At 52.8% G+C, this 11,607-nt stretch overlaps 1 protein-coding gene across 1 annotated transcript in view; it reads right to left on the bottom strand.

The window, feature by feature from the left end:
* Positions 1-11,607, bottom strand: part of LOC102381022 (C-factor-like) — a 26,604-nt gene that overhangs the window by 2,429 nt on the left and 12,568 nt on the right. Inside the window, exons 3-5 of the mRNA XM_006036302.3 lie at positions 4,002-4,189; positions 2,054-2,212; positions 890-1,000 (exon numbers count right to left, since the gene is read on the bottom strand). Coding sequence (XP_006036364.1) covers positions 890-1,000; positions 2,054-2,212; positions 4,002-4,189 — 458 coding nt within the window. The remainder of the gene's footprint in view (positions 1-889; positions 1,001-2,053; positions 2,213-4,001; positions 4,190-11,607) is intronic.

Genomic DNA, 11,607 nt, shown 5'->3' with positions numbered 1-11,607 from the left:
TCATGTATGCAAGCTGGTCTTGCCATAGAAGGCTTGCCCGCCAGCCCAAATTGTCCCTGAGTGATTTGTTCCTCACTGACAGCTTCCTCCCACAGGATGATAGACTGGCAATGAACCCTTAGTGCTGTCATGATTTTTCCATTATTATATATTAGAGCCCCCAAGTGCTGAAAGGACCCAGCTAGCTCCAGCTAAGTGTGTATGATAGGACCAAACTTGCCCCTGATGAAAGAGCGTTGGACAGAGAGAGGTAACAGGGATGTTTGGTCCAGTATTACAACACACCATGCCTGATTTGAACTGTCAAGGCCTCCTGAGTCCCCCTTAGTCACACACAGTCAGACCTTACTCCCCAAGCAGGCTCCATGGATTTCACTGAAGTTACCCAGGGAGCAAAGCACTTGTCTGTGTGTGTGAAGAGGACAGAATCTGGCCCTTAGAGGGGACTCTAAGAGGCACACTTGAGCTGGATCCTTTTGTGCTCCTGGCATGGACTTCGGCTACATCCCCTGTGGGTTAAAGACTGGAGCTGCATTTCTGTTCTTTCCTGGCTTGCCTGTCTATGCTTTCCTGCAGGCTCCATTGCAGTGTCTCTTAGTATCAGTGTGTTGTCATGACTATTGTGGAGGTGAATCGAGCAGGAGCAGCCCAACTGAGCAGCCCAACTTGTGTATTAGGCATTCCCTAGGTCCGGAGGCTTTAGTCACATGACAGCGCTTGCCCGTCTATGCAATCATGGGCACTGCAGGGAGGATGAAACCTAAGCTCCCCAAGTGCTTCATTCCAGATGAATGCCAGAATGCAGAGCTGCTCATCTGGAAGTGTGCCAGGAGGAAAACAGCTGAAAATCCCTAGAAACACACCTGCCTGTCACCACTCTGGATAGTACCTTTTCAGTGCCCATGTCAGTTTTCACCCAGCCTGGATGGATTGCAGTACACAGGATGCCAACTTCCTGAAGCTCTACAGCCAGGCACCTTGTCACCATGTTCAGAGCAGCCTAAAAAATAAGCCACATGTCTGCAAGGGCTCCTTCCTAGCACAGTATGCCAGCCAGAAGTCAGGGAAACAGACAAACTTATGTTGGGAATGGAGGCGTGTTCTTAAGCTTATGAGGGTTTAGAGTTTGGACATCAAATGTATTATGAAAAAACTGTCCATTGGAGACCAGCCTGTTCCTCCTGTGAGGCCATGCTATCATATTTCCTTCAAGAAAGACTGGGGATATTTAGGTTCTTGATTTGAGTCTTCCTTGGATCAGAGTTAATGAGGAATGACTGCATTCATTTACTGGAACTTCTCTGGAATTATACTGGTATAACCAACTGGAGTGAACTGGGAGACACACACACAGGGGCAGATCCAGGATTTAGCACAGGGGGATGCAGGAGCAGCCATCTGCATAGTGCTCCCAGTCTCCTTCCACAGGCATGGGCAGACCACACTGAGGGAGCCTCTGGAGATTTTTTAAAGTTGTCAGAGCAGGTAAGCATCCCTGCCTCCCTCTGTGTACTCAGAGGCATGTCCCCTTGCCTCCCCTTCCACCCATTGTCCTCCAGTGGCTGCTGCTTTCCCAGGTGTTTTGGAGCTGTTCCTGCCCTCTCCAGCTTGTCTAAGTAGGGGATCATCTTAACGGGGAAGAGCAGCAGCAGCAAGGGGGACAGGGTGGGTTCCACAACACTGCCCTTCCCCCCCCAAGAGCAGGCATGGGAAGCTGCTGCCACTGTGACTGCTCTAGGTGAGTCCAGTCCTCCTGCAGCCCAGATGGAGCAAATAGGAGCATCTCTAAAGATTCCCCAGGTCTGTGGCAGTGGGGAAACAGCAGGGCAGGTGAGGGGACAGAGGAAGTGGAGGGAAGAGGATTGCCTTCTTCTTTTAAAAAGTCCTCAGCAGCATGATCCAGTCCAGAAGGGAGGTGCAGCCACAGCACCACATCCCTTCTGCCTCATTTGCCTTTTAGTGTACCTCCACAGGGACTTGTCTTGAAGGCTACCCAGGTATCCTGATACTTTCAAAGGAGGAATGAAAAGGAGAGCTCCACCAGGCAACTTACCTTGCTGGCCCTGTAAGGGTACATGGGGGCTTGCAGTATTCCAAAACCCAGTTCAATGGAACCCCCTAAACTGGACATGTTGATGATTGCTGCCTTACTGCAGCTCAGTCCTTCCATGTTGGCTTCCTTTGCTGCCTCCTTCAGCAGGGGGAGAAATTCCTAACACAAATTAAACCACAAGTCATGGCTTTGCCAGCATAGTAAAATAGATACACACACTTGAATATAGAGAATGCTGAGGGTCTACCTCACTTCTCCCTGGGCTTGACTGATAGACTAAGGAGAGCAGAAAACTGTAAGACAAGATTAGAGTGATAGGAGACAAAGGTGATCCTGGCAGCATCCCTTGGATAGACTCCAGGCAAGAAAGCTGGGAAGCAGAGGGCCAGTAAGGCAGAAGTCAGAGCAGATGGCATGTTTAACTGAGGTGTAGCCAGAGGTTGAGGTGGGGGAGGTGTTTGGGCAGTGAGAGCTGGGGGGAGGCTGTTTATAGTCCGTGACTTAGCGTAAGAAATGAGATGCCTGTGGGATAGAGGGAGGGGGTCCTGCCATGAGAAAATTAAGGCTGCATTTACACGAGACGCTGAATGTGCAGTAGCCCGAGACAACTGTGCAGTAACATCGCTTGGCAGAAACTGTGATGCAATGCTACTGCGCAGTTGTCTTGGGCTACTGCACAGTCAGCATCATAACAAAGCAAACACAGGAATCAGGAAGCCACTCCCCATTCAAGGGACATGCAGGGAGACAGCATCAGTTGTCTCAACATCTCTTATCCCTGAGGCAGTGACTGTAAATCCTGAATGTTCCTCTCATCTGGTATTTGGCCTTGGCACTATGAACCTATGGAGATGACCTTGATGCTCTTTGGTACTTGACTTTGACACCTGCCTAGCCTCAACTGTTATTTATTCTGTTTGTGGGTAAAGGAGATAATGAACAGCCTCATGACTCATATTCCCTTTTCCCTCTTTATAAGACTTGTTATAAATGATAGGCGGCTTCAGATGCCGAGGGAACCCCAGGTGATCCAAAACCTTGACATGGTAAGTACCTCTCCAAACATGCCCCAGTAAAGTAAGTGCCAAGGAGCCTTAGAGGTGGATGATGTGGGCAACTGCTCAGGGCACCATGTTCAGGGGGAGGCACCCTGCCCTGCTCTGGCCAATCCCTGCCACCCCACTTCCAGTCTCTGCTTAGGAGGAACTTGGTATGGGCTGCTGGCTGGGAAGGAACCAACCGTGAAGCCAGAAGCCCGCACCCCAGCCAGGTCCCTGCAGTGCCACCATGGGGGTCAGGGGAGAGGGGTGCAGCAGTGCCACTCATTCAGCTCCTGCCTGCTGGAGGCCCTGGCCCAGAAGGCAGGAACAGGCTGCACTCTGCGCCAGTCAGTGCAGCCCCTGCCCCCTCCGCACCCATCCAGGCCAAGGAGAGGGGCCCCATGTGCAGCCATTGAGTCTGCCTCACCTGCCCCAGCCAGCTCTGGCCCTCCCTTGCCATGGGCAATGACCACAGGGCTGATCCTGGGGCTAGCAAGCATGGTAGGTGAGGGCTGGGACTGGGGCCAGGGCTGGTGCAGGGAGCCCCTGCCTGCCTTGGGCTGCCCATGCCACTTCCATGAGGAGCCATGCTAGTGGAGGGTGCTGGTGACATCCATGTGAGACTCTGCAGACCACTGTCCCCCACATTGTTTCCCCTTCAGCCATGTCTCTCTGCAGCTCGGGCTCCAGGCAGTCTTTGGGTCGGGGTGGGGGGGAGGTGGAAAGCAGCAGAGCCACAAGAAATGGTGGGGAGAGGAAAGCAGACATGATGACCGAGGCAAGGCCGAAGCGACCCCTGGGGCAGATTGAGGAAACGTTCTGGGCTGGATGAAGGAGCCATCAAAATACAAGTTCACCCAGGGCATAATTTTCCTTAAGGCTGGCTCTGCCAAGGAGGGTGTACATACCTTGGCCACCTGGAGAGGACCAGCCACATTGGTACTGAACACAGAGAGCATCTGCTGCGGTGCCACTGACTGAAGTGAGTCATGGGAATTGATCGCTCCATTGTTGATGAGCAGGTTTAAGCCCCTTCCATTCAACTGGGACTCCACCACCTGTACAGCTGCTTTTATGGTGGCCAAGTTTACTGCATCTGCAAGGAAACAAAAGGGTGCAGAGGAGACTGTTCAAACAAAAAATAGCAGTCACACCCTCCACAATACTCCAGAGGGACTGGCACCATAGTGACCTCATGCCCTGACTCTCTGCACGGGGGGTGACTGGTTTGCTACAGCCAGCAACTGGGGACAAAGTTTAAAACCAGGCTTAAGACAACTCTAGAGAATTTGCTGAAGAAAGCAGTCCTACATTGGTGCCAGGGAATAGATGAGACAAGGCCTAGCAGATGGTGGGACTGGACCAACACTGCTGCTTCTGAAGAAGCAGTAGATGCAGGGGTTTGACACCCCTGGCATGGTAGAAAGGATTCAAGTATGAACAGTGCGTGCCCCTGGCGGCTGGGAGGGCACAGCGGTGGCAGGAGCACGGCGGGAGTGGCGGGAGCATGGTGGCGGTAAGCTGGGAGCTCCTGCAGACGTCACTGGCACTGTCGGCAGTGGGGGTAGGGGTGGCAAGTGCCGACCAAGGGCCACTGCCGGTGGCATTGGCAGCAGCCAGCGAGGATCACGGACCACCTGCAGATGCCGCCGGTGGTGTTGGCAGCGGCATGGCAAGTGGCGACTGCCTGCAGGCACCACTGACACTCTCAGTGGCACCTTTTTTCAGGTGGTGCACCACCATGCTCAGGGGGTACACATGCATCCGCATGCACCCCCTACATGTCGCCCCTCGATTCAAGAATGTAAGAACTGCCATGTTCTGGGTCAGACTATAGGTCCATTTTGCCCAGTACCCTGCGTCACAAAGTGGCAGACAGTGGATGCTGAAAGGGACAGTGAACTGGGTATGACCAGGGCTTTTTCCATTGTTCCTCTCTGGGCACATCTATGCATGTTATTAATGTGATTTAGACTTACTGCACAGTAAAATAAGGTACAGTAAGCCATCCCTGGAAACATGTCTACATGTGTACCCTCTCCGGCACAGATTTGCTCCTCGTGGGAGTAGACAGATCCAGACATGCTCCTACTCTGCTCTGCCCCCTTGCAGCAGCCAGGGGGAGCTTCAGGTAGTTGCTGCAGGGGCGGGGTGAGGGGCTCAGGCTGCTAGGGGGCTCCAGTGGGGGCAGGCTCAGCCTAACAAGGGACAATGTCCTGGGAGCCTGTGTCCAGTGCACCATGGACACTTCCTGTCCTCCCCTCCAGCAGCAGTGGACAGGGCACCATGTCTGAGGCACTCATGGATCACCTCCTCCCCCCACAGCAGGGTGCCTGAGAGGCCATGCATGGGCCTCAGAACCACAGGGCAACCCCAAGACCACGCACACTACAGACAGTTTCAAGCAGCAGTTTGTATTTCCCTCCCCAAGAACAGACTCCCTCCCACTCTCCCTCCCCAACAGCAGACCCCACCCCTAACCCCACCACCACTAAAGCACCCTCTTCCCTGTACAACTACATACAGTGTGGCGTGTGACCTCCCACGGGGTGGACAGTGGGGTGGAGGCACCTACAGGGCAGAGCCCAGGGAGAGGCACACAGCACCCTAGCCTCTGGCCACACCACTGCGGGTGTGGATGCTGTGGTGAGGCTGGCAGGCTGGGGGTGAGGGAGGCCGCTGTTCAGGCTGTGCTGCCTGCTCCCTCTCCTCCATCATGGGGCTGGGCCCAACGGGGCCCACGTGCGGTGCTGACCCCACTGTGGGCAGCTCCCACTCACAGGGCTGCATGGTGTCTGAGAGAGTAGTGCCCCAGGTGGGGGGCCTGGCTATGGGAGAACCTGGCTCAGGAGCAGGGGCGGGGGATCCTGGCTGCTGCAGGTGGTGCTGCACCTCATCCCAAGCCCGCTGGAGAGCTTGGTGCCGGGCAGCAGGTGGTTGCCAGGAGGACAGCGGAGCCGGGGCTATGGGCTGGGCTGCCGGTGAATGCCAGGGGGCAGGCAGAGCTCAGGCCAGGGACTGGGCTGTGGGCAGCATGAAGGTGACTGCCAGGGCCAGGATGGTGTCCAGCACCCAGCGGTCCTCCTTCGTGGCCTCCGCTGCCTGGACCACCACAGCAGCCTGCCGCTCCCGCTCCTTGAGCATCTTCTCAAGGAGGGCAGTGTGCCTCTCCTCGAAGGTGAGGAGCCTGTCCTGGAAGGCATGGTCGTCTGGTCTCTCTCCCACTTGCGCTCCATGTCTTGGGTGTGCCAGGCTCGTGAGTCTGCCAGCCACTCCTCTGCCACAGTGACCAGCCAGGCCAGCAGGGTGTGGTCTTGCATGCACTGCTGGTGGAGATGGCGCATGCAGAGAGCGCTAGCTGATGGTGGCAGCGTCTTTGCAGATTCATCCCTGCCGGCAGCTGGTGCTTCTCCCCTGTGTGCCGTTGCTGGACCTGCAGAGCAAGGACAGAGAGGCTCTTTGTGAGAGTTTGCAACATTTCAGAGATAATATGCACTGTTCCAAGGGGCTGTGCGCTACCTGGGCTCAGATTGGAGGTTGTGAACGCAGAGGTGCCCATGATAAGTTGGCTGGCTCCTGCCACAGGCTGAGCCCTCTGTCCCCACTCCCTCCACTTGCTTGGCACTTGCTGCAGGCAGCCTGCCTTTCTGGACCCCTACCTGAGGTAGGGCAGGGCTGGCTCCTGCAGACAGCTGCCATGGCAGCTCAAAACCATCTGCCCACACTTCTCTACCTACAGGCCAGGCAGTTTGCTCCTGTGGTGCCAGGCCTGCGGTCCCTGCGGTTGGGAGGTGAGGGGCTCCTGCATGGCTGGGACACATAGCTGGTGGCATGCCCCCCACTCCTCCTGGTGGTCCCCTTCAGAGAGGTACCTTAGGCCAGGGCCTCCGCTGTGCATGGTGCACCCCAAACATGCCCCTGCTGAGAGTCCCCTGGGTGTGCCATTATGGACTGTACAAATGCACTGAAGGGTACCCGACCCATTATGCCCTACCGCTGCTGGTTGCCATGGTGCCCTGAGCACAGCTGAGAACCTGGTGTGGGGCCCTGAGCTGCAATGGCGCCCCAAGAAACCCCACACTTCCCTGCAATATGTGCTGCTGCCTGGAGGGGTATCTCTGCCTGTGCTATGAGTACCTGACCCCCATGATTGAGGAAATCACCATTGCCATCAACGAATTTCTCTGCATGTGACAGGCCCCTGGCTGCCTATCTGGGAGGGAGCTGGCTGCTTAATAAAGTTCTGCACTGCCTCCCGTCTCCCTGTGTGTTGTGTGTTGAGGGAGAAAACCCCGGGAGGGGGGCAGGCTGCAGGGCCCCTGACTCCAGGTGTGCAGCCCTGGGGGTGGCTGGGTGAGCTGGTGTGGGTACGGGTGGCTGTGGCACCCCCTTCCCCCTCCTCCTTGTGTGGGGCTTACCAGACTGGCATGGAAGGCGGTCTTGGTCGTCCAACTCAATCCCTGCTGGTGGTGAGGTGGTGCAGCTGCCTGCAGTGTCCCAGGGTGTGGAGGCATGGCACTTGGGTGCTTTAGCAGTGACCCCTTCCCAAGGAGGAGCTGGAGCTGGAGCTGTTCATGACTGGCACCATTCCCAGCCTCTCCTCCCCGCTGTGGCTGCATGCCCAGAGTTGGTGGTGCAGGTGCTGGTGTGGGCTCTCTGGGCTGCCAAACAAGGCCAGGGGTGGGGAGCACACCAGGACTTGCTGCTTGTGCCCTGAGGGGCCCTGCCCCACAAACTGCTCTTCACTGCCAGGCCTTAGCAGAGGCTCTGACAGGCTGCCTATGCTGGAGTAGACATGGTAGGTCCAGGGTCCCTTATGACAGGGTGGCCATCAGAGAGGACATTCTAGTTTTCTGCTACTCTGTCCTCTGTTGATAAGAAACCTGACATACATAAAGGCATCCGGTTTTGTATCAATAGAGGACAGAGGACAACTGGACTGTCCTCTATGATGGCCACCCTACTCATGAGGAGGACCACCAGGTGCTTTACTGTGCAGTCTGTAATACTGAGAGGCAGCACAGGTGTGTAGGAGTCGTGCGTAAGGACTCATGCATGTAAACTTTAATCTGTTGAGGAGGGAAAATCCAGGGGGGCACTACCTGTAAGTACCCACTTCCGCGCTTTGTTTATATGATTATTCTACCCTAAGTGCAGGATACGGTACTTGTCCTCACTGAATTTCATTTGACTAATTTCATACCACTTCTCCAGTTTATCAAGGTCATTCTTGACCTTAATGCTACCCCCCAGAGTGACTGAAACTCCATTCCGTTGCACTCAGGTGCACTTAGTCTCATCTTTTAGATTGCTAACAAAGCTTAAACAATATTGGACCCAGGGCCAGACCTTTGGGAAATCCCGCTTGAAATCTCCTCCCAACCAACCATCCACCATTGCTGACTGCTCTTTAAGCATGATGATCCAGCTAGTCAGGTTTCTACCTGACAATACTTTCATCTAAACTGTATTTCTTCAGCTTACTGATGAGATTGCCATGGGAGACAGTATCAAAAGCCTCACTAAAATCAAGGTATATCACATCCGCTGCTCCCCCACCCCTGTACACAGAGCCCAGCACTTTGTCAGGGAAGACAAAGAGATGTTTGAGCATCCATCAGTGATGGGACACAATGCCAGTACTCTGGATCAGGGGTCAGCAACCTACAGCTTGTGGAACCATTGATTCTGGCCTGCAGACATGGGGCTTTGACAGTATTCAGTGGTAAGGAGCTTCAGCTGCAGGTGCTCTCCCACTGCTGCTGCAGGGATAAGAAGGTGGTAGCAAGGTTCTAGCCCCCACCCTTCTCTGATCTGGGGTAGGTCATCCTGGCCTGCAGCCAGAAAAGGTTGTCAACCCCTGCTCTGGACCATTGGGAAGGCTTCTGACAGGTCTTCTCTAAGCCATTTGTGGATAGTTATTGCTAGGTGGGACAGCCCTTACATACAAACACTTGATTAGCTCTCCCCCAGATAATGAACCAGAGGCTCAGCTCATAGCTTACAGATGCTTTGATCCCCAAGTAAAAGGCCAACAAGCAGCCTCCTTGGGAGAGAGATTTGTAAGGAATGGGTAGGGCACTGTAAGGGGCTTCTATGTGGGGAAAGCTCCTAGAAAGCAGCTCTGCAGCAAGTTTTGGCTCCTCTGATTTATTCTGGATTATTTTTGTTTATAGAAATAAAATTGTGCCTGAAAATGGGAACTTTATTTGATGTCCCCAACTGGCAGTGAAAAAGCTAACTAAGTGGATTTCCCTGGAAGTTCACTATAGGAGGGAGCCAGGGAGCAGGATGTTCAGTGTGCATGTGTGCGCACAGGAGTATTTTTCTTTCTTTGTTTTGTTCTCTACAGCCTAGGTACCCTCCAGGAAATGCAGGAGGCATAAATGGAGACTGGATCAGCAGTTGTTACTTGTGTAGGATGTGCCATGTTTGTGTTCCTCCCATGGTGTGTCTATATGAGACATTTACTGTAGAGATGACTAATTAGCTCAGCAGTAAAACATCACCATCTACATGCGTGGTGCTATTAGGACAGAGTAAACTAATTAACTCTGCCGTAGGATAGTACAGCCAGACACAAGTATTATTCTATAGTGGAGTTATTTACTCCACTGCATTGCACATTCAGATGCTGATGGGGCTGGCTGGGGCATGAGGGTGCTTCAGTGTGGGAGCTGCCTGCCAGCTAGACCTGCACAAAAACACCCTCATGCCCCATCCAGCCCCTCCACAGCATGGTGATCTGGGTTGGAGCAGCCCTGAGCTGGCAGGCTGACCCCAAGGGCCTCCGGCCAGCTGGGGCTGCTTGGCCCTGGCTCAGTATGCTGCAGTCCCAGGTGCACATGCAAATGTGGCACCCTGAAGCAATAAACTCCAGCAGAACTGCACCAGAGTTTATTCAGCCACATTAATTTCATGTGTAGATTTTCCCCCAGAGAGTCAAGGTCACTTCATTGGTACCAAATATAAGCTGGTATCCATTTTGGATGAAAAAATTGAAGGACCAGATGTACAGGTATCCACGTGCTTGCTATCAGGGAAAATAAAGATTTCCTGGACTGGAATAATGAGAAGCTGGCACAAGAAAGGCTAAAGAGAAAAGAAGAGAAGTGGCAGTATTTGATTACTAGAAGAATGAGGGTCCTCAGAATTCAAGAAGAATAGATTGAAGGCAGTGACCGCTTTCAAGCACTGTGCAGTGGAGCAGTTGGGGAAACAGTAAAGGTAAAGATGACAGCAGGTAGACATGGTGCTGTAGAAGGACAGACTGAAGGATAAAGAGACCCAGGAGGGGTGGAAACTTTTGAAGGGCTCAGCTTGGTGACATTTGTTTCTAACCTTGAAGACAAAAAGAAGTTATTTAAACATTAGTCAGAAAAGAAAAACCAGAAAATATATTAGTCACAAAAGCTACTCTGAATAGATATTTTTAAAGTGGAGTTACCACTTTTATTGAGAGAGATTTATCCAAAGTTGATTATCGATTTTAAGGGTTGCATTGAAACTGCACAGGAAATTAGGTAACAAGGGTTTTTACATGTACAGTTTTCATCTCCTGGATTTCTTTGGTAGGAACCAAGTAATACTTTTATGGTTTTTATCTTTTCATGACAGGCAGTCACCATTAGGTGAATAACTAACACGTACAGGACCATATCACATTACTTTGTGTATCATTTGAAGGAATCTTTAATACATGATAGATCAAGTGTGGCCAACCTGCAGTACGTGTGTTACAAGTGGCATAGACACTGAAAGCAGAACAGATCAGGCAGGGAAAGGGGATGGAGTGTCACTTGGTGATGGTGGGGGGCTTACTTTGCAACACATCTGCCAAAAACATTGGCTTCTGCGGTGATACATTAAGAACTGGAACATTTGCTTTTTTATAATGTAACTTGCTGTACCTGTCCTGTGCTCCTCGCTTATAGATTCATAGATTCATAGATGTTAGGGTCAGAAGGGACCTCAATAGATCATCGAGTGCGACCCCCTGCATAGGCAGCGAGTCTGACCCCCTGCATAGGCAGGAAAGTGTGCTGGGTCTAGATGACCCCAGCTAGATGCTTATCTAACCTCCTCTTGAAGACCCCCAGGGTAGGGGAGAGCACCACCTCCCTTGGGAGCCCGTTCCACACCTTGGCCACTCGAACTGTGAAGAAGTTCTTCCTAATGTCCAGTCTAAATCTGCTCTCTGCTAGCTTGTGGCCATTATTTCTTGGCTCTCTGCTAGCTTGTGGCCATTATTTCTTTATGCCTTTCTAATCGCACGGAGCTAACTGCGGTCTTGCGGCCCGACAGTTTGACCTCTGGCGCCAACTACTGAGACCACCGATGCTTCTCTCCTGCCACGTCTTTGATGGAACTTTAATTTTGGGGAATGTTGTTAACTCTGGCTCAGCAGTATCATGTTGGATCTGATCATTAGCACGAAGTCATAGAATCATAGAAGTCGGGTCGGAAGGGACCTTGTAGATCTTCAAGTCCGACCCCCTGCCTGGGCAGGAGGAA

The sequence above is a fragment of the Alligator sinensis genome, unplaced genomic scaffold, assembly GCF_000455745.1.
Source record: "Alligator sinensis unplaced genomic scaffold, ASM45574v1 scaffold1181_1, whole genome shotgun sequence".
NCBI classification, from domain to species: Eukaryota; Metazoa; Chordata; order Crocodylia; family Alligatoridae; genus Alligator; species Alligator sinensis.
The sequence above is the reverse complement of the archived record's forward strand: the minus strand, read 5'-3'. Positions and strand labels throughout refer to the sequence as shown.